General features: G+C 48.6%; 1 protein-coding gene across 1 annotated transcript in view; it reads right to left on the bottom strand.

Moving 5' to 3' along the window:
- The window catches only part of LOC134984310 (uncharacterized), a 280,342-nt gene that overhangs the window by 28,898 nt on the left and 224,752 nt on the right, over nucleotides 1–26,692 (bottom strand). The window contains exons 9-11 of the mRNA XM_063949923.1: nucleotides 2,885–3,002; nucleotides 2,708–2,805; nucleotides 2,169–2,610 (exon numbers count right to left, since the gene is read on the bottom strand). Of these exons, the coding sequence (XP_063805993.1) occupies nucleotides 2,169–2,610; nucleotides 2,708–2,805; nucleotides 2,885–3,002 (658 nt within the window). The remainder of the gene's footprint in view (nucleotides 1–2,168; nucleotides 2,611–2,707; nucleotides 2,806–2,884; nucleotides 3,003–26,692) is intronic.

The following is a 26,692-nucleotide window of genomic DNA, read 5'->3' as shown; positions in this document are numbered from 1 at the left end:
TCTAGCGCAGGGGCAAAACCGGACCGATCCTCTAGTGCAGGGGCAAAACCGGACCGATCCTCTAGCCAAGGGACGTAACCGGACCGATCCTCTAGCCAAGGGACGTAACCGGACCGATCCTCTAGCCAAGGGGCGTAACCGGACCGATCCTCTAGCCAAGGGGCATAACCAGACCATTCTTCTATCAAGGTGTCTATCCCTCTTTACATGATCTCCACTCTGTATAACAGGGATTGTCTGGATACCTTCTCCAGTACATCTGTACAGAATATCACTCCCCATAATCAATCTGTTTGCTCATGAAGTATGAAGTTTTCTATCTATGAGGTCTCTACTTGCAGACATACTAGGAATGGAGTACCTATATTAAGGAATGAAGACCATCCTGTCACATACACTTCACATTACTCTGCTTTAGAAAATAAGAACTATTAAGAGGTTCCATTTCTTAATTACAGCATGGTCCACTGAATCCAGTGACCTCCTATTATACAGTACTCATCCGTGTGCTGAAGACCAATGTCACGGCCTACTTGAAAAAGGAGACTGGCGTTCTAGGGCAGAGAGCTCAGTTCTCAGCTTGCCTTCTTATCGCGGAGACTCAACACCATGTTAGTTATAGAAAACAAATCCTACCTGACCTCAGTGACATGATAAGAAGACCATGGGATTAATAGGGGCTGATTGCTCCTGATGTATGAGATATACCAGAGAGTGTGGGAAGGAGACTGGTCAGATCTCTGGGCTAGTAACACAGTGAGGGAGAGAGCAGGAGTATAATAGGGGCTGATGGCTCCTGATGTATGAGATACACCAAAGAGTGTGGGGAGGAGACTGGTCAGATCTCTGGGCTGGTAACACAGTGACATGATGTGAAGGGGAGAGCAGGAGTATAATAGGGGTTGAAGGCTCCTGATGTATGAGATACACCAGAGAGTGTGGGGAGGAGACTGGTCAGATCTCTGGGCTGGTAACACAGTGACATGATGTGAAGGGGAGAACAGGAGTATAATAGGGGTTGAAGGCTCCTGATGTATGAGATACACCAGAGAGTGTGGGGAAGAGACTGGTCAGATCTCTGGGCTGGTAACACACAGTGACATGATGTGAGGGGAGAGCAGGAGTAGAATAGGGGTTGAAGGCTCCTGATGTATGAGATACACCAGAGAGTGTGAGGAGGAGACTGGTCAGATCTCTGGGCTGGTAACACAGTGACATGATGTGAAGGGGAGAGCAGAAGTATAATAGGGGTTTAAGGCTCCTGATGTATGAGATACATCAGAGAGTGTGGGGAGGAGACTGGTCAGATCTCTGGGCTGGTAACACAGTGACATGATGTGAAGGGGAGAACAGGAGTATAATAGGGGTTGAAGGCTCCTGATGTATGAGATACACCAGAGAGTGTGGGGAGGAGACTGGTCAGATCTCTGGGATGGTAACACACAGTGACATGATGTGAGGGGAGAGCAGGCGTAGAATAGGGGTTGAAGGCTCCTGATGTATGAGATACACCAGAGAGTGTGGGGAGGAGACTGGTCAGATCTCAGGGCTGGTAACACACAGTGACATGATGTGAAGGGGAGAGTTGGAGTATAATAGGGTCTGAAGTCTTCTGATGTATGAGATACACCATAGAGCAGTGTTTCCCAACCTCGGTCCTCAAGGCACACTAACAGTCCTGGTTTTAGTGATATCCAGGTTTGAACACAGGTGACTTAATTAGTACCTCAGTTATTTTGATTTAACCGTCTGTGCTGAAGCCTGGATATCACTAAAACCTGCACTGTTGAGGACCGTCGTTGGGAATGGCTGCCATAGAGTGTGGGGAGGAGACTGGTCATATATCTGGGCTGGTAACACACAGTGACATGATGTGAGGAGGAGAGCAGGGGTATAATAGGGGCTGATGGCTACTGATGTACAATATACCCCAGAGAGTGTGGGGAAGAGAATGGTCAGATCTCTGGGCTGGTAACACACAGTGACATGATGTGAGGGGGGAGAGCAGGAGTATAATAGAGGTGATGGCTCCTGACTCCATACTGGGAAAAAAAACAAATTCCTCATTAGTTTGTACAGACAGAGGAGGGTGTAGGATAAGAGATTGCTGTAGTGACTGAGGAAGGAGAATATGTGACTCTTTTCTGTAATAAGTGTTTATTACTCACCTGTGCTGATATCTGTAGGGATCTCCTCCTCCTTACACTGCTGATCACCCCTCACATATGTCTCTTCTTCTCCCTCTATATCTTCTGCCTTTATATCAGTCACATATGTCTCTTCTTCTCCATCTATACCTTCTGCCTTTATATCAGTTACACACGTCTCTTCTTCTGCCTTCATATCAGTAATGTACGTCTCTTCTTCTCCTTCTATATCTATATCTTCTGCCTTTATATCAGTCACATACGTCTCTTCTTCTCCCGCTATATCTTCTGCCTTCATATCAGTCACATACGTCTCTTCTTCTTCCGCTATATCTTCTGCCTTTATATCAGTCACATACGTCTCTTCTTCTCCCTCTATATCTTCTGCCTCCTTATCAGTCACATACGTCTCTTCTTCTCCCTCTGTATCTTTGATTTTAATATTATTTAATTGGGCTTCATCCTATGTAAACAAGACAAATATAATGACACACAGCTCCTCTACACAAATATAGTGACAGTCACTTTGGTTTATTGGGGAGACCCTAGATCCCACCTACCTGATCCTCCTGTGGGGTCCTGTGATTCTCCTCTGTACAATCCTGGGAATACAGAGGACGGGGACATCTCTCTGGGGTAACTCTGTTACTGGGTCCTTCTGAAGGAGACACATAGTGACTTAGTACAGTGTATATATGTGATTATCAGATGATGTGTGTATATAGGGGGCCCCATACCTGCTCTCCCCTGTACAATACATGACAGTCTCCTCTTATCCAGAGATGTGAGGGGCCGGTGATTCTCCATCATCACGTCCTTGTACAGACCCCTGTGTTCCTCTATATACTCCCGCTCCTGCATGGAGACATAGACAGTGACATCCTGACACCTTATAGGAACTTGACACAGAGTGACACAGTCATCACCAAGACACATCACCTGGTGTTACTGTATAATGCCTCATTCCCAGCAGTCACCTCTCCAGTCATCACCCAGATACGTCCCCTGGTGTTACTGTATAATGTACCATTCCCAGCAGTCACCTCTCCAGTCATCACCCACACACATCCCCTAGTGTTACTGTATAATGTCCCATTCCCAGCAGTCACCTCTCCAGTCATCACCCAGACACTTCCTCTGGTGTTACTGTAAAATGCCCCATTCCCAGCAGCCACCTCTCCAGTCATCACCCAGACACATCCCCTGGTGTTACTGTATAATGCCCCATTGCCAGCAGTCATCTCTCCAGTCATCACCCAGACACATCCCCTGGTGTTACTGTATATGCCCCATTCCCAGCAGTCACCTCTCCAGTCAGCAGCTGAATGATCTTGTTGGTGAGCTCCAGGATCTTTTGGTCATTGGGTCTCTCATGTATTAGTGAGTCAGGTGGAGGCACTGGGATGGGGCTCTGGCTTCTACTCAGTCCTCCTGACACACGGGGATGGCTGTTGAGTATCTCACACTCATTGGATGTCTTCTTCACTACTGTGTAATCCTGAGTAATGGAGGAGACATCAAATATCAATATATACACTCCCAGACTCACCTCCCCAGTCATGTCCCTTTGTTATTACTATAGATATAAGTGACTTCAGTGACGCTTCTAAATCATCTCACCTCCCCAGTCATGTCCCTGTATTATGACTTTAGATATTAGTGACGTCACTGAAATGCTCTCGGATCCTCTAACCTTCTCAGTCATATCCCTGTATTACTACTATAGATATGTGATGTCACATTGACGCTCCCAGATCCCCTCACCTCCCCAGTCATGTCCCTGTATTAATACTATTGATATAAGTGATGTCACTGTGACACTCACAGATTCCCTCACCTCCCCAGTCATATCCCTGTATTATTACTATAGATAAAAGTGACATTACTGTGACGCTCCCAGATCCCCTCACCTCCCCAGTCACGTCTCTGTATTATTACTATAGATGTGAGTGACGTCACTGTGACGCTCCTAGATCACCTTACCTCCCCAGTCATGTCCTTGTATTATAACTATAGATATGTGACATCATTGCGCCTCTACCAGATCCCCTTACCTCCCCAGTCATGTTCTCATATTATTACAATAGATATGTGATGTCACAGTGACAATCCCAGATCCCCTCAACTCCCCAGTCATGTCCCTGTATTATTACTATAGATGTGAGTCACAGTGACCCTCTCAGATCTCCTCACCTCCCCAGTCATGTCCCTGTATTACTAAAAATAAGTGATGTTACAGTTATGCTACTACACTCCCTCACATCCCCATTCATGTCCATGTATTATTACTATAGATATAAGTGATGTCACTGTGACACTCCCAGATCCCCTCACCCTCCCCAGTCATGTCCCTGTACTATTACTAAAAACAAGTGATGTTAGTTACGCTACCATATTCCCTCACCTCCCCATTAATGTCCCTGTATTATTACTATAGATATAAGTGATGTCACAGTGATGCTCCCAGATCCCCATACATCCCCAGTCATGTCCCTGTATTATTTCTATAGATATGAGTGACTTCACTATGAAGCTCCAAAATCCCTTCACCTCCCCAGTCATGTCCCTGTATTATGACTATAGATATCAGTGACGTCACTGTAATGCTCTCGGATCCCTTCACCTTCTTAGTCATGTCCCTGTATTACTACTATAGATAAAAGTAATGTCACTGTATAGCGCCCAGATCCCCTCACCTCCCCAGTCATGTTTCTGAATTATTACTATAGATATAAGTGATGTCACTGTGACACTCACAGATTCCCTCGCCTCCCCAGTCATATCCCTCTATAATTACTATAGATAAAAGGGACATTACTGTGACACTCTCAGATCCCCTCACCCCACCCAGTCACATCTCTGTATTATTGCTACAGATATAAGTGAGGTCATTGTGACGCTCCCAGATCTCCTCACCTCCCCAGTCATGTCCTTGTATTATTACTATAGATATGTGACATCACAGTGACGCTCCCAGATCCCCTCACCTCCCCAGTCATGGTCTCGTATTATTACAATAGATACAAGTGATGTCACTGAGACACTCCCAGATCCCCTCACCTCCCCAGTCATGTCCCTGTATTATTACTATAGATATAAGTGATGTAACTGTGACACTCCCAGATCCCCTCACCTCCCCAGTCATGTCCCTGTATTATTATTATAGATATAAGTGATGTAACTGTGACACTCCCAGATCCCCTCACCCTCCCCAGTCATATCCCTGTATTATTACTAAAAATAAGTGATGTTACAGTTACACTACCATATTCCCTCACCTCCCCATTAATGTCCCTGTATTATTACTATAGATAAAAGTTAGGTCACTGTGACGCTCCCAGATTCCCTCACCTCCCAAGTCACGTCCCTCTATTATGATTACAGATATTAGTGATGTCACTGTGACGCTCCCAGATCCCACCTCCCCAGTCATGTCCCAGTATTATTACTATAGATAAAAGTGATGTCACTGTAGTGCTCCCAGAACCCCTCACCTCCCCAGTCATGTCCCTGTATTAGTACGATAGATGTGATGTCACAGTGACGCTCCCAGATCGCCTCACCTTCCCAGTCATGTCCCTGTGTTATTACTTTAGATATAAGTGATGTCACTGTGACAGTCACAGACACCCTCAACTCCCCAATCATGTGCCTGATTACTATAGATAAAAGTGACATCACTGTGATTCTCCCAGATCCCCTCATCTCCCTAGTCACGTCCCTGAATTTTTACTATAAATATGCTATGTCAAAGTGACGCTCCCAGATCCCCTCACCTCCCCAGTAATGTCACTGTATTATTACTATAGATATAAGTTACATCACAGTGACGCTTCCACATCCCCTCACCTCCCCAGTCATGTCCCTGTATCATCACTATAGACATATGTGACATCACAGGGACGCTTCCATATCCCCTCACCTCTCCAGTCATGTTTCTGTATTATTACTATAGATATAAGTTGTTACTATGACGCTCCCAGTCAGGTCGCTGTATTATTACTATAGATATGTGATGTTACTGTGACACTCCCAGATCCCCTTACCTCCCCAGTTAGGTCCCTGTGTATTTCTATAGCTATATGTGACATCATTGTGACATTCCCAGATTCCCTCACCTCCCCATTCATGTCCCTGTATTATTACTACAGATATAAGTGATGTCAGTGTGACACTGCCAGATCCACTCACCTCCCCAGTCATGTCCCTGTATTATTATTATTATAATTATTATTATTTTCTATTACGTCCTTGAGGATGTTGGGGACACCAAAAGAACCATGGGATATAGACGGATCCGCAGGAAATATGGGCACTTTAAGACTTTCAAAGGGGCGTGACCTGGCTCCTCCCTCTATATGCCTTCCCAGACTCAGTTTAGAAAATGTGCCCTCCTAGAGTTTCTCTGAAAAGACTTAATGTTAGGTTTTTATTTTGGGGAGATCTGCTGGCTACAGACTCCCTGCTTCGAGGGAAAGAGGCGAGAGCAGTCTAGACCCACTTCTAATGAGTTTCAAGGCTCTGCTGTTGCTGACAGGATGCCTTCAGCTCCTGAGGAGAGATGAACGCCAGGCTCTCTTGGATGCACGCTCCCACAGCTTGCCGTCCCCCCTCTTCAAGTCAGAAGACCGGTGAGTATGTGAGGAAAAGACATCTTCTCTTCAACAAAGACGGCATATAGAGGTACCGCGCAGCATGATTTGCTCAGTGCGCGCAGGCTCCTGGACTGTACACACCGCTGGGTGCAGGGCGCTGGGGGGGCGCCCTGGGGAGGTAAAAAAATAAGATTTTAAACCTACCGGTAAATCTTTTTCTTGTAGTCTGTAGGGGATGCTGGGGACTCCGTAAGGACCATGGGGATAGACGGGCTCCGCAGGAGACATGGGCACTTTAAGAAAGACTTTAGGTTAGAGAAACTGTGCCATGGGGAGACAGACAGTACGAGGAAAGGATTTTTGTTAATCCAAGGGCAAGATTCATACCAGCCACACCAATCACACCGTATAACTTGTGTATATACTAACCAGTTAACAGTATGAAAACAACGTAGCATCAGTCCGAGACCGATTAAACTATAACATAACCCTTTAGTAAGCAAAACCATATACAAGTCTTGCAGAAGTAGTCCACACTTGGGACAGGCGCCCAGCATCCTCTATGGACTACGAGAAAAAGATTTACCGGTAGGTTTAAAATCTTATTATCTCTTACGTCCTAGAGGATGCTGGGACTCCGTAAGGACCATGGGGATTATACCAAAGCTCCCAAACGGGCGGGAGAGTGCGGGTGACTCTGCAGCACAGATTGAGCAAACAGGAGGTCCTCCTCAGCCATGGTATTAAACTTATAGAATTTTGCAAAGGTGTTTGAACCCGACCAAGTAGCAGCTCGGCACAGCTGTAATGCCGAGACCCCTCGGGCAGTCGCCCAAGAAGGGCCCACCTTCTTCGTGGAATGGGCCTTGACCGATTTCGGTAACGGCAATCCAGCCGTAGAATGAGTCTGCTGAATCGTGTTACAGATCCAGCGAGCAATAGTCTGCTTTGAAGCAGGAGCGCCACCCTTGTTGGCAGCATACAGGACAAACAGTGCTTCTGTTTTTCTGACTCTAGCCGTTCTGGCCACATCAAGGGACTCGGAATCCTCCAAGTCATGTGTAGCCACAGGCACCACAATAAGTTGGTTCATATGAAAAGATAGGTAAAAATTGAGGACGGGTCCGCAATTCCGCTCTATCCATATGGAAAACCAGATAGGGGCTTTTATGAGACAAAGCCATCAATTCTGACACTCGCCTAGCCGAAGCCAAGGCTAACAACATGACCACTTTCTAAGTGAGATATTTTAACTCCACCGTTTGAACTGGTTGACAAAAGTCTGTACTTCTGGGAGAGAAGCGAATTCTTTCTGAAAGAAAATGGATAAGGCCGAAATCTGAACCTTAATGGAGCCTACTTTTAGGCCCAAATTCACTCCAGTTTGTAAGAAGTGAAGGAAACGGCCCAGATAGAATTCTTCCGTAGGAGCATTCCCAGCCTCACACCAAGAAACATACTTTCGCCATATACGGTGATAATGTTTAGCTGTCACGTCCTTCCTAGCTTTTATCAGAGTAGGAATGACCTCACCCGGAATACCTTTTTCCGCTAGGATCCGGCGTTCAACCGCCATGCCGTCAAACGCAGCCGCGGTAAGTCTTGGAACAGACAGGGCCCCTGTTGTAACAAGTCCTGCCTTAGAGGAAGAGGCCACGGATCTTCTGTGAGTATCTTCTGCAGATCAGGATACCAGGCCCCTTGCGGCCAATCTGGTACAATGAGAATTGTCTGCACTCCCCTTTTTTCCTTATTATTCTCAACCCTTGGGTAAGAGAGGAAGAGAAGGAAACACATAGACCGACTGGAACACCCACGGTGTCACTAGGGCATCTACAGCTACTGCCTGAGGGTCTTTTGATCTGGCGCAATACCTCTGTAGCTTTTTGTTGAGGTGGGATGTCATCCTGTCTATCTGGGGCAGTCCCCCCCTGACCTGCAATCTGTACGAAGACTTCCTGATGAAGTCCCCACTCTCCTGGATGCAGGTCGTTTCTGCTGAGGAAGTCTGCTTCCCAGTTGTCCACTCTCGGAATGAACACTGCCGACAGTGCGCTTACATGATTTTCCGCACAGATCCTGGTGGCTTCCGCCATTGCCACTCTGCTCCTTGTGCCGCCTTGGCGGTTTACATGAGCCACTGCAATTTTGTTATCTGACTGGATCAGAACTGGTTGGTCGCGAAGTAAGGTCTTCGTTTGATGTAGGGCGTTGTATATGGCCCTCAGTTCCAGGATATTGATGTGAAGACAAGTCTCTTGACTTGACCAAAGACCTTGGAAGTTTCTTCCCTGTGTGACTGTTCCCCAACCTCGGAGGCTCGCTTCCGTGGTCACCAGGATCCAGTCCTGAATGCCGAACCTGCAGCCTTCTAGAAGGTGAGCACTCTGTTGCCTCCACAGGAGAGATACCCTGGCTCTGGGGGACAGAGTGATCAACTGATACATTTTTAGATGTGACCCGGACCACTTGTCCAGTAGGTCCCATTGGAAAGTCCATATTGCATACTATTTGCCAATTGTGGCTGTAACTTTGCATCATCTTAGTCGACACTGGAGTCAGAATCCGTGTCGGCGTCAGTGTCTACTATTTTGGATAGTGGGCGCTTTTGAGCCCCCGGAGGTGCCTGTGACATAGGGGAAAGGCAGGGTTTGACGCCTGTACATTCCCAAGACGCCGTGCAATAAATTTACATTAGCACTAAAACATTCCACATATCCAACCAGTCAGGTGTCGGCGTTGCCGACGGAGACACCACAGTCATTTACTCCACCTCCTCCCTATAAGAGCCTTCTACCTCAGACATGCCGACACACGCGTACCGACACACCACACATTCAGGGAATCCTTTTATCTGAAGACAGTTCCCCCACAAGGCCCTTTGGAGAGACAGAGAGAGTATGTCAGCACACACCCAGCGCTAATGACCCAGGGAAAAACACACAATATGTTTGCCCAGATAGCGCTCTAACTTTATTTTTGCGCCAAATTATGTGCCCCCCCCTTCTTTAAAACCCTCTTTCACTGTGGATAAGCAGGGGAGAGTCCGGGGAGCTTCCTCTCAGCGCTGTGCTGTGGAGAAAATGGCGCTGGTGAGTGCTGAGGAAGAAGCCCCGCCCCCTCAGCGGCGGGCTTCTGTCCCGCTAAAATATATAAAAAACTGGCGGGGGCTCTTTATATATACAGTGCCTAGCTGTATATGTCTACTTTTGCCAGAAAATGAGGTTATATTGCTGCCCAGGGCGCCCCCCCTGCTCCCTGCACCCTTACAGTGACTGCCGTGTGTGAGGTGTGTGGGAGCAATGGCGCATAGCTTTACTGCTGTGCATTACCTCAGTGAAGATCTGAAGTCTTCTGCCGCCTCTGAAGTCTTCTTCTCATGCTCACCCGGCTTCTATCTTCCGACTCTGTGAGGAGGACGGCGGCGCGGCTCCGGGACGAACTCCAGGGTGAGACCTGTGTTCCGACTCCCTCTGGAGCTAATGGTGTCCAGTAGCCTAAGAAACAAAGCCTTGAAACTCACAGAAGTAGGTCTGTTTCTCTCTCCTCAGTCCCTCGATGCAGGGAGTCTGTTGCCAGCAGACTCCCTGAAAATAAAAAACCTAACAAATATACTTTCTGACAGGAAGCTCAGGAGAGCTCCCCTGTAATGCACCCAGTCTCCTCTGGGCACAGTATCAAACTGGGGTCTGGAGGAGGGGCATAGAGGAGCCAGTGCACACCCATACCTAAAGTCTTTCTTAAAGTGCCCATGTCTTCTGCGGAGCCCGTCTATCCCCATGGTCCTTACGGAGTCCCCAGCATCCTCTAGAATGTAAGAGAAATACCTCATAAATAAGGCTGGCAAATCTGTACAGTGCCCTGGCACTGCCCGCAAACCCCCGCCAGGATAAACATGTAAAAATAAGTGGGAAGAAGCGCTCCATGTTGGGGGCGGGGCTTCTTCCTCTAGGCTCACTCGGCGCCATTTCCTCCTCCAAGCAGCAGCGCTGGTCCTTCCTCACAGCAGACAAGTACCAGGGGCTATAAAAATGAGGGGGGCAGATTATTTCTATACAGATATATAGCGTTGCAGCTCTGTGACACTTGAGGGTGTTTTCAGAACTGCACTTTGGCGCTGTGGTGTGAGCTGGCTCCTTTCCTTTTGTTCCCTCACAGGCTTTTCTTTGGGTGCTGTTAGGGAGACAACATGTCTGAGGCCGAATTTTCCTCTCAGGGGGATAATTTATTGGAGACACCAAATGTTTTAGGGGTCCTGTCGGGACCGCCGACAGCTGATTGGTTAAATGCTTTAAATGCTAATGTTACACTGTTAAATCAAAAGTTTACTGAATCTGACTCTCAACTGCAGATTTGGAAGAGATCAGTAGATGACGCTTTATTACAAGGGTCACTGAAACGTGGTGTTGATCAATTAGATGACACAGATACCGACACGGACTCTGATACCGGTGCCGATTATGCCGATTCTAGATTAGATCCTAAATTGGCTAAGAGTATTCAATATATGATTGTGGCTGTCAAAGACATATTACGTATTGATGAGGACCCCTTTACACCAGAAACGAGGGTCCTTATTTACAAAGAAAAGAGACGCTCGGTTTCTTTTCCTCCTTGTTTTGAACTAAATGACCTTTTTTATGGCATTTGGATAAGAAATTTCTCATTCCTAATAGGACCACGGTGGCGTACCCCTTTCCCGCAGTGGATAGGGATAAGTGGGAAACACCACCCACAGTAGACAAAGCCCTAGCACGCTTGTCAAAACAGGTAGCGATCCCTGCAGCTCAGTCGACGGCTCTTAAGGAGCTGGCTGATCGTAAGCAGGAGGCTACTTTAAAAGCTATATTTACTACCACGGGGACACAGCTTAGACCGCTTATTGCGTCAGCGTGGGTTAGTAGCGCCATTGAAAAATGGGCTGAAAGTTTATCTGCTGATTTGGATACTCTGGATAGAGATAGCATCCTAGTGACGCTTGGTTACATCAGGGACGCGGCTGCGTACTTGAAAGAGGCTGCAAGAGATGCTGCCTCCTGGGGGCTAAGGCTAATGCTATGTCTACTGCGGCTAGGCGTGCGCTATGGACTCATCAATTGAATGCTGACGCGGATTCCAAGAAAAATAGGGAGTCCCTTCCCTTTAAGGGTGGGGAACTGTTTGGTGATGGCCTTACTGATTTAGTATCAGCGGCCACTGCAGGTAAGTCTACTTATTTACCTAATGCTCCTGCGCAACAGAAGAAACCACACTATCAAATGCAGTCCTTTCGGCCCAACAAATATAGAAAAGGCCGAGGTAACTTCTTCCTCGCTACCAGAGGTAGAGGAAGGGGCAAGAGAACTCCCGCTTCCTCGAGTTCACAGAAGTCCTCCTCGGCTTTCGCCAAATCCACAGCATGACGCCGGGTCTCCCCGACAGGAGACTGCACCGGTGGGGACACGTCTAAGGCTTTTCAGTCAGGTTTGGGTTCGCTCGGACCTGGACCTTTGGGTGTTACAAATTGTGACCCAAGGGTACAAACTGGAATTTCAAGACGTGACGTCACCCCCCCCCCCCCCCCGTCGTTTTTTCAAATCACCCTTACCAGTTTCGCTTCCAGACAGAGCTGTAGTCTGTGGAGCAATACAAAAATTATGTCAAAATCAGGTTGTGATCCCGGTCCCCCGGGAGCAAAAAGGGGAATGTTTTTATTCAAGCCTATTTGGAGTGCCAAAGCCGTATGGCTCGGTACGACCAATCCTCAACCTAAAATCTCTATATTTTTTCCTGAAGAAATTCAAATTCAAGATGGAATCTCTCCGAGCGGTGTTCTCCAGCCTGGAGGAGGGGGAATTCATGGTGTCTTTGGACATAAAGGATGCCTGCCTTCATGTTCCCATGTATCCCCCTCATCAGAGTTATCTCAGGTGTGCAATCCAGGATACTTACTACCAATTTCAAACGTTGCCATTTGGCCTGTCCACGGCTCCGAGGATTTTCACAAAAGTCATGGTTGAAATGATGGTTCTCCTCAGAAAAAGATTACAATTATCCCGTACTTGGACGATCTCCTGATAAAGGCGAGAGCCAAGGAAAAACTGGTACAGGACATTACACTGTCTCTGTCGCTTCTACAACAGCACGGCTGGCTCTTGAACCTGCCGAAATCACAATTAGTTCCAACAACTCGGTTGTCATTTTTGGATATGTTTCTGGACACGGTCCAGCTGAGAGTGTTCCTCCCTACGGAGAAAGCACTGGAAATTCAGAGTTTGGTAAAACTCATTCTGAAACCACCAACAGTCTCTGGTGGTGGCATACGAGGCCCTCCAATTTGGGAGGTTCCATGCCAGAGTATTTCAGTGGGACCTGTTAGACAAATCGTCTGGATCCCACCTCCATATGCACCGGAGGAGAGTTCTATCCCCCAACACCAGGATCTCACTCCTGTGGTGGCTCCACAGCTCTCACCTCTTAGAAGGACGCAGATTTGGGATCCAAGACTGGATCCTAGTGACCACGGATGCAAGTCTCCGAGGTTGGAGAGAAGTCACACAAGGGGTGACCTTCCAAGGAAGATGGTCAAGTCAGGAAACTCTTCTTCACATAAACGTGCTGGAGTTGAGGGCCATTTACAACGGCCTTCTACAAGCGAAGCATCTTCTTCGAAACTGGCAGAATTGAGAACTCAGCAACAATTTCTGCCAAAGGTGGTTTCCTCTTTTCATATTAACCAACTGGCACTTTGGCTGAGGAAAAGTCTCTGGATGTCGTAAGAGCTTTGAAAATTTACGTTGCCAGAACAGCTCCAGTTAGAAAAACAGAGTCTCTGTCTGTGCGATATGCTCCCAATAAACTTGGGTATCCTGCTTCCAAGCAGACTATTGCCCGCTGGATATGTCACACGATTCAGCAGGCTCATTCCACGGCAAGTTTGTCGTTACATAAATCGGTAAAAGCCCATTCCACTAGAAAGGTGGGCTCGTCCTGGGCGGCTGCCCGGGGTGTCTCGGCATTACAAATTTGCAGAGCAGCTACTTGGTCGGGGTTAAACATGTTTGCTAAGTTTTACAAGTTTGATACCTTGGCCGATGAAGTCCTAAAGTTTGGTCAATCTGTGCTGCAGAGTTGTCCGCACTCTCCCGCCCGTTATAGAGCTTTGGTATGATCCCATGGTTCTTTTGGTGTCCCCAACATCCTCAAGGACGTAATAAAAAATGGGATTTTAATACCTACCGGTAAATCCTTTTCTATAAGTCTATAGAGGATGTTGGGCGCCCGTCCCAGTGCATACACTATCTGCAGTTTAGTTCTGGTTACACACATACTGTGTTATGGTTTCTTCAGCTTGTTGTTGAATTTTGTTCATGTCCGTTGAAATGTGTTCAGTTGAATGCCATGTTATTCGGCATGTTTATGGCGTGAGCTGGTATGATGCTCACCTTGTTTGTTAAGTCCTTTCCTCAAAATGTCCATTTCACCGCGCACAGTTCCAAACTGAGTCTGGGGAGGGATATAGAGGGAGGACCCAGGTCACGCCCCTTTAAAAGTCTTAAAGTGCCCATGTCTCCTGCGGATCCGTCTATATCCCACGTTTCTTTTGGTGTCCCCAACATCCTCTATGGACTTATAGAAAAGGATTTACCGGTAGGTATTAAAATCCTGTTATTATAGATATAAGTGAAGTCACTGTGATGCTCCCAGATCCCCTCACCTCCCCAGTCATGTCCATGTATTATTACTATAGCTATAAGTGATGTCACTGTGACACTCCCAGATACCCTCACCTCCCCAGTCATGTCCCTGAATTATTATTATAGATAAAAGTGACATCACTGACGCTCCCAGATCCCCACACCTCCCCAGTCATGTCCCTGAATTATTACTATAGATATATGTGACATCACAGTGACGCTTCCAATTCCACTCACCTCCCCAGTCATGTCCTTATTATTATAGATATAAGTTAGGTTACTGTGACGCTCCCAGATTCCATCACTTCCCCAGTCACATCCCTGTATTATTACTATAGATATAAGTTAGATCACTGTGACGCTCCCAGATTCCCTCACCTCCCATGTCATGTCCCTCTATTATGACTATAGATATTAGTGATGTCACTGTGACGCTCCCAGATCCCCTCACCTCCCCAGTCATGTCCCTGTATTATTACTAGAGATATATGTGATGTCACTGTGACACTTCCAGATCCCCTAACCTCCCCAGTCATGTCCCTGTATTATTGCTATAGATATAAGTGATGTCACTGTGATGCTCCCAGATTCCCTCACCTCCCCAGTAATATACCTGTATTATTACTATAGATATAAGTGATGTCACAGTGAGGCTGCCAAATCCCCTCACCTCCCAAGTCAGGTCCCTGTATTATTATTATAGATATAAGTGATGTTACTGTGACACTCCCAGATCCCTTCACCTCCCCATTCATGTCCCTGTATTGGTACGATAGATATGTGATGTCACTGTGACGCTCCCAGATCACCTCACCTCCCCAGTCATGTCCCTGCATTATTACTATAGATATAAGTGATGTCTCTGTGATGCTCCCAGATCCCCTCTCCTCCCCAGTCATGTCCCTGTATTATTACTATATATAAGTGACGTCACTGTGCCTCTCCTAGATCCCCTCACCTCCCCAGTCATGTCCTTGTATTGCTATAGATATTAGTGATGTCACTGTGACACTCCCAGATCCCCTCACCTCTCCAGTCATATACGTATTATTAATATAGAAATAAGTGATATCACAGTGATGCTCCCAGATCCTCTCACCTACCCAGTCATGTCCCGGTATTATTACTAGAAATATAAGGTCACAGTGATGCTCCCAAATCCTCTCACCTCCCTGGTCATGTCCCTGTATTATTACTATAGATATAAGTGATGTCCCTGTGACACTCCCAGATACCCTCACCTCTCCAGTCATGTCCCTGTATTATTACTATAGATATAAGTGATGTCACTGTGACACTCCCAGATCCTCTCACCTCCCCAGTAATGTCCCTGTATTATTAATATAGATATAAGTGATGTCACTGTGACACTCCCAGATCCTCTCACCTCCCCAGTCATGTCCCTGTATTATTACTATAGATATAAGTAATGTCACTGTGACACTCCCAGCTCCTCTCACCTCCCCAGTCATGTCCCTGCATTATTACTATAGATATGAGTTCACTGTGACGCTTCCAGATCCCCTCACCTCCCCAGTCATGTCCCTGTATTATTACTATAGATATAAGTAGTCACAGTGATGCTCCCAGATCCCCTCATCTCCCCAGTCATGTCCCTTTATTATTACTGTAGATATAAGGTCACTGTGATGCTCCCAGGTCCCTCTCACCTCCCCAGTCATGTCCCTGTATTATTACTATAGATATAAGGTCACTGTGACGCTCCCAGATCCACTCACCTCCCCAGTCAGCAGGTAGATGATCTCCAGGGTGATATTTATTATCCTCTCAGTCCTGTGACTCCTGTCCTTGTCCATCCTCGGTGAATCAGAGAGAATACAGAACGTGTGATGTGTAATAAAGACTCCGTTCCTCACAGTTGGAGTTCCTTGGAATAAACATAATACATAAAACATATTGCACATGTAACATAGTAAATGTGGAATAGAGCGGCCATTAAGTCTCCTATTCCCTTATAGCTATAGAGTCCTGGTCAGTGTCTCCGAGGTTCCTGTGACCCAGCCCCATAAGGCTGTACTGTATAGTGGGCCTGATCTAGATTGTAGCACTATTGTGGGTGCAGTCACAATGAGCTGATGTTCAGTACATTGTGAAGGGACAGGGTCTCCTGGAAAAGCGGCAGAAGCCAGGCAGGGGAAAGGTTGCAGAAGAAAGGCAGTGGAAAGGCGGCAGGAGACAGGCAAGGGAATGGCGGCCGGAGACAGGCAAGGGAATGGCGGCAGGAGACAGGCAAGGGAATGGCGGCAGGAGACAGGCAAGGGGTGGAAGGAATACATTGGGGATAAACCCCTGGTGTCCCCCAGCACACCGAGCTGTACCTGTACCAAGACATGAAATACTATATATATATATATACATATAATCGAAATCCAGAGGTCTTAGTTACATACAGTTTGCAAACGTATGATAAGCCACCAGGCCCCGACATGGCTCCTCTGATGCTGGTGGTCCCTATCTCTAGGTCTGGGCCCGGGGTGCAGAACCCCACAAACCGGCAAAGGCCAGCTACCCCAGGGCAGCACAACGCGAGAAGGTAAAGTGTTAGTATGTGTTATTATAAAAGGAAAACAAAATCTATATACAAAAATTAATATACTAGTGAGAGTGTAATTAAAAGACCAGAAGGATTAATAAATGTGTTACGGGGGTGCTAAATAAGATCTCGCAGTGTGCTACCCCAGAGCAGCCCAGCCCCACCAATCCAGGGGGAACCGCACCCCAGACCCAAACTGTATGTAACTAAGACCTCTGGATTTCTATTATATATATATATAGTCTTTCATGTCTTGGTACAGGTACAGCTCGGTGTGCTGGGGGACAACAGGGGTTTATCCCCAATGTATTTCTAGCCAGACTACCCCCTCCCTTTCATGCACCTGAATTGTACTTCCTAATTGATTTGAGCAACTTAGATTTTGTTCTGTTAGTATAAGGGGTGGCAGGAGACAGACAGGGAAAGGCGGCAGGAGACAGGCAGGGGAAAGGCGGCAGGAGACAGGCAGGGGAAAGGCGTCAGGAGACAGGCAGGGAAAAGGCGGCTGGAGACAGGCAGGGGAAAGGCGGCTGAAGACAGGTAGGGGAAAGGCAGCAGGAGACAGGCAGGGGAAAGGCGGCAGGAGACAGGCAGGGGAAAGGCGGCAGGAGACAGACAGGGGAAAGGCGGCAGGAGACAGACAGGGGAAAGGCGGCAAAAGACAGGCAGGGGTAAGGCGGCCAGAGACAGGCAGCCAGAGACAGACAGGGAAAGGAGACAGGCAGGGGAAAGGCGGTAGGAGACAGGCAGGGGAAAGGCGGTAGGAGACAGGCAGGGGAAGGCAGTAGGAGACAGGCAGGGGAAAGGCAGCCGGAGACAGGCAGTGGAAAGGCAGCCGGAGACAGACAGGGGAAAGGCGGCAGGAGACAGGCAGGGGAAAGGCGGCAGGAGACAGGCAGGGGAAAGGCAGCCAGAGACAGGCAGGGGAAAGGCGGCTGGAGACAGACAGGGGAAAGGCGGCAGGAGACAGGCAGGGGAAAGGCGGCAGGAGACAGGCAGGGGAAAGGCGGCAGGAGACAGGCAGGGGAAAGGCGGCAGGAGACAGGCAGGGGAAAAGAGGCAGGAGACAGGCAGGGGAAAAGAGGCAGGAGACAGGAGGCAGGAGACAGGCAGGGGAAAGGAGGCAGGAGACAGGCAAGGGAAAGGAGGCAGGAGACAGGCAAGGGAAAGGAGGCAGGAGACAGGCAAGGGAAAGGAGGCAGGATACAGACAGGGGAAAAGAGGCAGGAGACAGGCAGGGGAAAGGCGGCAGGAGACAGACAGGGGAAAGGCGGCAGGAGACAAAGCAGGGGAAAGGCGGCAGGAGACAGGCAGGGGAAAGGCGGCTGGAGACAGGCAGGGGAAAGGCGGCAGGAGACAGGCAGGGGAAAGGCGGCAGGAGACAGGCAGGGGAAAGGCGGCAGGAGACAGGCAGGGGAAAGGCGGCAGGAGACAGACAGGGGAAAGGCGGCAAAAGACAGGCAGGGGTAAGGCGGCCAGAGACAGGCAGCCAGAGACAGACAGGGAAAGGCGACAGGAGACAGGCAGGGGAAAGGCGGTAGGAGACAGGCAGGGGAAAGGCGGTAGGAGACAGGCAGGGGAAGGCAGTAGGAGACAGGCAGGGGAAAGGCAGCCGGAGACAGGCAGTGGAAAGGCAGCCGGAGACAGACAGGGGAAAGGCGGCAGGAGACAGGCAGGGGAAAGGCGGCAGGAGACAGGCAGGGGAAAGGCAGCCAGAGACAGGCAGGGGAAAGGCAGCTGGAGACAGACAGGGAAAGGCGGCTGGAGACAGACGGGAAAGGCGGCAGGAGACAGGCAGGGGAAAGGCGGCAGGAGACAGGCAGGGGAGCAGCCGCATGGAGTAACATGAGATGGGGCTCGGACGGGGTCAGCAGCAGCAGCCACGAGCGGGGTACAGTGCCAGCGGCCTGCAGGCTATAACCCGGCCCTCCCATACCAGAGACTCCTGCCATGCTAGACCCGCAGCCTCCTGCCTCCTACCCACACCCTCTGCAGCCTAGGAAGGATGAGCTGCTGGGAGCCCCCTGAGGCGGATGAGAGAGGAAGCCCCCTGGAGGAGTAAGTGCCGCTCTCTGTGCCTGCTTCTAGATGCTGCCCTCCCCTACTTGCTGCATGGGTGCAGATGTTGGCAGCGCACACAGCATGAAAACACAAGGTTTGTTGGCGCTGGGCAGGTCTGTGATGGAATACACCTTAGGATTAGCAGCCACCTGGAGAGGGGTAGCCGGCCTCCTCATACAGAGACAAATGTGGGGAATACCAGGTAAGCGCTCTATCCAAATGATGCAACCAAGAAAATAAAAACAATATAAACAGTAATATAGACCAAAACATATTCTAATGGGTGTTACGCTGAGGTGTATGATATCTCAGGTATAAATGATAATGAGTATAAATAAATGTATCAGTCTCTTCTGATACTGGCATTATATAATACAACCCGGAGTCTCTACAGCAGATGGCCGTCGTTATACGCGTGGCGCCATCCTAGCGGGCATTTCACATTTTACACCATTATAGTGACGTGACTGCTGGGGGGACGGAAATGAGGGGGCTCAGCCTGCAGCTGTCACACTGCCAGTGGTGTAGTAATGCTCTGCAGCTGTCACACTGCCAGTGGTGTAGTAATGCTCTGCAGCTGTCACACTGCCAGTGGTGTAGTAATGCTCTGCAGCTGACATCATAATAATAATAATAATAATAATAATAATAATAATAATAACAGGACACCACAGGCTACTCCTTCTGTATAATAATAACATGAAACCACAGACTGCTACCCATGTATAATAATAATAATAATAATAATAATAATAATAACAGGACACCACAGGCTGCTCCCACTGTATATAAATAATAACAAGACACCACAGGCTGCTCCCCCGTATAATAATAATAACAGGACACCACAGGCTGCTCCCCCTGTATAATAATAATAACAGGACACCACAGGCTGCTCCCCCTGTATAGTAAGACGCCATTACCTGATCTCCACGGACACTGGGAGGCTGCAGCTGTCGGTGAAAACTCACTTCCTGCATGTGGAACGCACAGTCCGGAAGTAAGGTGGAACGCACAGTCCGGAAGTAAGGTGGAATGCACAGGCCGGAAGTAAAGAGTGATTGGCACAAGCTGATTCCTAGTGACTGGTGCCTCCCCTCCTACACCCCAGCCCTCTGTAATGACTATTAACATATATGTCCTCAGTGCAGGAGGCCGGCGGCCATTTTCTTGTAGACCAGTCCGGCAGCAGCAATAGGATCCCTGGCCGTGTAGTGACGTCAGGAGCGGCGGCCATTTTCCCCTGGTCTGAGCTCCGCCTTCCTTCTATCATTCCCACAAGGCAGCAGGAGCAGAGAGCAGCCATTGCTGTGTCTGGCAGCAGGTAATGATATTATTATTATTATTCTATAGGCTGAGCAGCTCTGGTGTCAGGTTCTGTACTACAGGGGGAGCAGCCTCTGGTGCCTTGTTATAGTGCAGCTGGAGCAGCCTCTGGTGCTGCATTATCCCTGTACAGGTGGCTGACACTCTAGTGTCCTATTACCGTAATACAGAGGTGGTGCAGACCCCGCCGTTACCGTAATACAGGTGGCGCAGACCCCGCCGTTACCGTAATACAGGTGGCGCAGACCCCGCCGTTACCGTAATACAGGTGGAGCAGACCCCGCCGTTACCGTGATACAGGTGGCGCAGACCCCGCCGTTACCGTGATACAGGTGGAGCAGACCCGTCGTTACCGTAATACAGGTGACGCAGACCCCGCCGTTACCGTAATACAGGTGGAGCAGACCCCGTCGTTACCGTAACATAGGTGGCGCAGACCCTGCCGTTACCGTAATAGAGGTGGCGCAAGACCCCGCTGTTACCGTTATACAGGTGGCGCAAGACCCAGCCGTTACCGTAATACAGGTGGCGCAAGACCCAGCCGTTATCGTAATACAGGTGGCGCAAGACCCAGCCGTTACCGTAATACAGGTGGAGCAGACCCCGCCGTAACCGTAATACAGGTGGCACAGCCGTTACTGTTATTCTATAAACGGGACATTACAGGTGTTGTGTCCTCTGGCATTGTACTATACAGGTGGAGCGGCATATGTTGTATTAATATTCAGGGGAGCTGTATTAAAATACAGGGGAGTGGCATGTGTTGTCCTACTGTACAGGGGGAGCGACCTGGGGCATCCTCCTATACAGGGGTAGTGGATTATGACATCCTACTATACAGGGGGAGCAGCCTGTGTTGCACTTTTATACAGGGGATGTGGCCTGTGGTGTCTTGTTACTATTATTATATAGGGCGAGCGACATGTATTGTCTTTCTATACAGAATGAGTGGCCTGTGTTGTCATATTACAGGGGTAGCATCCTGTACTGTCATAGTATACAGGGGGAGTGGCCTGTGTTGACATATACAAGTGGAGGGACCTGTGGTGTCTTGTTACTATTATTATATAGGGTGAGCGGAATGTATTTTCTCTATCGTCCTAGTGGATGCTGGGGTTCCTGAAAGGACCATGGGGAATAGCGGCTCCGCAGGAGACAGGGCACAAAAGTAAAGCTTTCCGATCAGGTGGTGTGCACTGGCTCCTCCCCCTATGACCCTCCTCCAGACTCCAGTTAGATTTTTGTGCCCGGCCGAGAAGGGTGCAATCTAGGTGGCTCTCCTAAAGAGCTGCTTAGAAAAAGTTTAGCTTAGGTTTTTTATTTTACAGTGAGTCCTGCTGGCAACAGGATCACTGCAACGAGGGACTGAGGGGAGAAGAAGTGAACTCACCTGCGTGCAGGATGGATTGGCTTCTTGGCTACTGGACATCAGCTCCAGAGGGACGATCACAGGTACAGCCTGGATGGTCACCGGAGCCGCGCCGCCGGCCCCCTTGCAGATGCTGAAGTAAGAAGAGGTCCAGAATCGGCGGCAGAAGACTCTTGCAGTCTTCTAAAGGTAGCGCACAGCACTGCAGCTGTGCGCCATTTTCCTCTCAGCACACTTCACACGCAGTCAATGAGGGTGCAGGGCGCTGGGGGGGGGGCGCCCTGGGAGGCAAATGAAAACCTATATATTGGCTAAAAATACCTCACATATAGCCCCAGAGGCTATATGGAGATATTTAACCCCTGCCATAATCAGTTGAAGAGCGGGAGACGAGCCCGCCGAGAAAGGGGCGGGGCCTATCTCCTCAGCACACAGCGCCATTTTCTCTCACAGAAAGGCTGGAGAGAAGGCTCCCAGGCTCTCCCCTGCACTGCACTGCACTACAGAAACAGGGTTAAAACAGAGAGGGGGGGCATTAATTGGCGATATTAATATATATATAAAGATGCTATAAGGGAGAAACACTTATATAAGGTTGTCCCTATATATATTATAGCGTTTTTGGTGTGTGCTGGCAAACTCTCCCTCTGTCTCTCCAAAGGGCTAGTGGGGTCCTGTCCTCTGTCAGAGCATTCCCGGTGTGTGTGCTGTGTGTCGGTACGTGTGTGTCGACATGTATGAGGACGATGTTGGTGAGGAGGCGGAGCAATTGCCTGTAATGGGGATGTCACTCTCTAGGGAGTCGACACCGAAATGGGTGGCTTATTGAGAGAATTACGTGAGAAGGTCAACATGCTGCAAGGTCGGTTGACGACATGAGACGGCCGACAAACAATTAGTACCGGTCCAGGCGTCTCAGAAACACCGTCAGGGGCTTTAAAAACGCCCATTTACCTCAGTCGGTCGACACAGACACAGACACGGACACTGAATCCAGTGTCGACGGTGAATAAACAAACGTATTTCTCATTAGGGCCACACGTTAAGGGCAATGAAGGAGGTGTTACATATTTCTGATACTACAAATACCACAAAAAAGGGTATTATGTGGGAGTGAAAAAACTACCTGTAGTTTTTCTTGAATCAGATAAAATAAAATGAAGTGTGTGATGAAGCGTGGGGTTACCCCGATAGCAAATATTGGCGTTATACCCTTTCCCGCCAGAAGTTAGGGCGCGTTGGGAAACACCCCTTAGGGTGGATAAGGCGCTCACACGCTTATCAAGTGGCGTTATCGTCTCCAGATACGGCCGCCCTCAAGGAGCCAGCTGATAGGAAGCTGGAAAAATATCCTAAAAAGTATATACACACATACGGTGGTTATACTGCGACCAGCAATCGCCATCAGCCTGGAGATGCAGTGCTGGGTTGGCTTGGTCGGATTCCCTGACTGAAAATATATTATTGATATAGAGCATTTAATAGGATGCATTCTATATATATGTACGCGAGATGCACAGAGGGATATTTGCACTCTGGCATCAAGATAAGTGCGTTGTCCATATCTCCCAGAAGATGTCATGGACAAGACAGTGGTCAGGTGATACAGATCCCATACGGCACATGGAAGTATTGCCGTATAAAGGGAAGGAGTTAGTTGGGGTCGGTCCATCGGACCTGGGGACCACGGCAACAGCTGGGAAATCCAACCTTTTTACCCCAAGTTACATCTCAGCAGAAAAAGACACCGTCTTTTCAGCCTCAATCCTTCCGTTTCCATGAGGGCAAGCGGGCAAAAGGCCAGTCATATCTGCCCAGACATAGAGGTAAGGGAAGTAGACTGCAGCGGGCAGCCCCTTCCCAGGAAAGGAAGCCCTCCACCACGTCTGCCAAGTCCTCAGCAGGACGCTGGGGCCGTGCAAGCGGACTCAGGTGAGGTGGGGGGGTAGTCTCAAGAATCTCAGCGCGCAGTGGGATCACTCGCAAGTTGACCCCTAGATCGTACAAGTATTATCCCAGGGGTACAGATTGGAGAGTCGAGACATCTTTTCCTCGCAGGTTCCTGAAGTCTGCTTTACCAACGGCTTCCTCCGACAGGGAGGCAGTATTGGAAAAGATTCACAAGCTGTATTTCCAGCAGGTGATAATAAAAGTACCCCTCCTACAACAAGGAAAAGGGTATTAGTCTTCCACACTATATTGTGGTACTGAAGCCAGACGGCTTGGTGAGACGTAGTCTAAATCTGAAATCTTTGAACACTTATATAAAAAGGTTCAAATCAAGATGGAGTCACTCAGAGCAGTGATAGCGAACCAAAAAGGGGACTATATGGTGTCCCTGGACATCAAGGATTACCTCCATGTCCAAATTTGTCCTTCGCAACAAGGATACCTCTGGTTCGTGGTACAGAACTGTCAATATCAGTTTCAGACGCTGCCGTTGAAGTATCCACGGCACCCCGGGCCTTTACCAGGGTAATGGCCGAAAAGATGATTCTTCAAAGAAAAGAGGCATCTTAATTATCCCTTACTTGGACGATATCCTGAAAAGGGCAAGTTCAAGAGAACAGTTGGACGTCGGAAGAGCACTATCTAAAGTAGTTCTACGACAGCACGAGTGGATTTTAAATATTCCAAATATCGCAGCCGTTTTCCGACGATACGTCTGCTGTTCCTAGGAATGATTCTGGGCATAGTCCAGAAAAAGGTTTTCTCCTGGAGGAGAAAGCCAGGGAGTTATCCGACCTAGTCAGAAACCTCCTAAAACCAGACCAGGTATCAGTGCATCAATGCACAGGAGTCCTGGGAAAAATGGTGGCTTCTTACGAAGCGATTCCATTCGGCAGATCTCACGCAAAAAACTTTTTTTCAGGGGGATTTGCGGGACAAATGGTCCGGATCGCATCTTCAGATGCATCAGCGGATAATCCTGTCTCCAAGGACAAGGGTGTCTCTTCTGTGGGGGCTGCAGAGTGCTCATCTTCTAGAGGGCAGCACGTTCAGCATTCAGGACTGTGTTCTGATGACCACGGATGCCAGCCTGAGAGGCTGGGGAGCAATCACACAGGGAAGAAATTTCCAAGGAAGTGTGGTCAAGTCTGGAGACTTCTCTCCACATGAATATACTGGAGCTAAGGGCAATTTACAATGCTCTGAGCCTAGGAAGACCTCTGCTTCAAAGTCAACCGGTGCTGATCCAGTAGGACATCATCATACCAGTCGCCCACGTTAACAGACGGGGCGACACAAGAAGCAGGAGGGCAATGATAGCAAGGACTTTTCGCTGGGCGAAAAATCATGTGATAACACTGTCAGCAGTGTTCATTCCGGGAGTGGACAACTGGGAAGATTTCCTCAGCATGTATGAATTCCACCCGGAAAAGTGGGAACTTAATCTGGAAGTTTCCACATGATTGTAAACCGTTGGGAAAGACCAAAGGTGGTTATGATGGCGTCCCACATGAAGCGCCAGGTCAAGAGACACTCAGGCAATAGCTGGGACGCTCTGGTAACACCGAGGGTGTACCAGTCGGTGTATGTGTTCCATCCTCAGCCTTTCATACCCAGTGTATTGAGAATGATAGGAAGGAGAGGAGTAAGAACTATACTCGTGGCTCCGGTTTGGCCAAGAAGGACTTGGTACCCGGAACTTCTAGAGATACTAAGAAGGATCTTGATTCAGCAAGAATCATGTCTGTTCCAAGATTTACCGCAGCTGCGTTGACGCCAGGGCGGGTGAACGCCGGATCCTAAGGGAAAAAGGCATTCCGGAAGAGGTCATCCCTACCCTGGTCAGAGCCAGGAAGGAGGTGACCGCACAACATTATCACCGCTTAAGTGAAAATATGTGTCATGGTGTGAGGCCAGGAAGGCTCCACGGAAGAATTTCAACTAGGTTAATTCCTACATTTCCTGCAGACAGGAGTGTCTATGGGTCTCAAATTGGGGTCCATTAAGGTTCAAATTTCGACCTGTCGATTTTCTTCCAGAAAAGAAATTGGCTTCAGTTCCTGAAGTCCAGAAGTTTGTTAAGGGAGTATTGCATATACAACCCCCCTTTGATGTCTCCAGTGGCACTGGGAGATCTCAACGTAGTTTTGGGATTCCTAAAATCACATTGGTTTAAAACAACTCAAATCTGTGGATTTGATATATCTCACATGGAAAGTGGCCATGCTGTTGGTCCTGGCCGGGGCCAGGCGAGTGTCAGAATTGGCGGCTTTGTCTCACAAAGCCATATCTGGTTGTCCATTCGGACAGAGCAAAGCTGGGACTCGTCCCCAGTTTCTCCTTAAGGTGGTGTCAGCGTTTCACCTGAACCAGCTTATTGTGGTACCTGCGGCTACTAGGGACTTGGAGGACTCCAAGTTGCTGGATGTTGTCAGGGCCCTGAAAATATAGTTTCCAGGTCGGCTGGAGTCAGGAAATCTGACTTGTTGTTTATCCTGTATGCACCCAACATGCTGGGTGCTCCTGCTTTTAAGCAGTCGATTGCTCGTTGGATTGGTAGCACAATTCAACTTGCACATTCTGTGGCAGGCCTGCCACAGCCTAAATCTGTTAAGGCCCATTCCACAAGGAAGGTGGGCTCGTCTTGGGCGGCTGCCCGAGGGGTCTCGGCATTACAACTCTGCCGAGCAGCTACGTGGTCGGGGGAGAACACGTTTGTAAAATTCTACAAATTTGATACCCTGGCAAAAGAGGACCTGGAGTTCTCTCATTCGGTGCTGCAGAGTCATCCGCACTCTCCCGCCCGTTTGGGAGCTTTGGTATAATCCCCATGGTCCTTTCAGGAACCCCAGCATCCACTAGGACGATAGAGAAAATAAGAATTTACTTACCGATAATTCTATTTCTCGGAGTCCGTAGTGGATGCTGGGCGCCCATCCCAAGTGCGGATTATCTGCAATACTTGTACATAGTTATTGCTAACTAAATCGGGTTATTGTTATTGTGAGCCATCT

This window comes from Pseudophryne corroboree (genome assembly GCF_028390025.1).
Source record: "Pseudophryne corroboree isolate aPseCor3 chromosome 3 unlocalized genomic scaffold, aPseCor3.hap2 SUPER_3_unloc_49, whole genome shotgun sequence".
NCBI classification, from domain to species: Eukaryota; Metazoa; Chordata; class Amphibia; order Anura; family Myobatrachidae; genus Pseudophryne; species Pseudophryne corroboree.
This window is presented reverse-complemented; position numbering and strand designations above follow the sequence as displayed.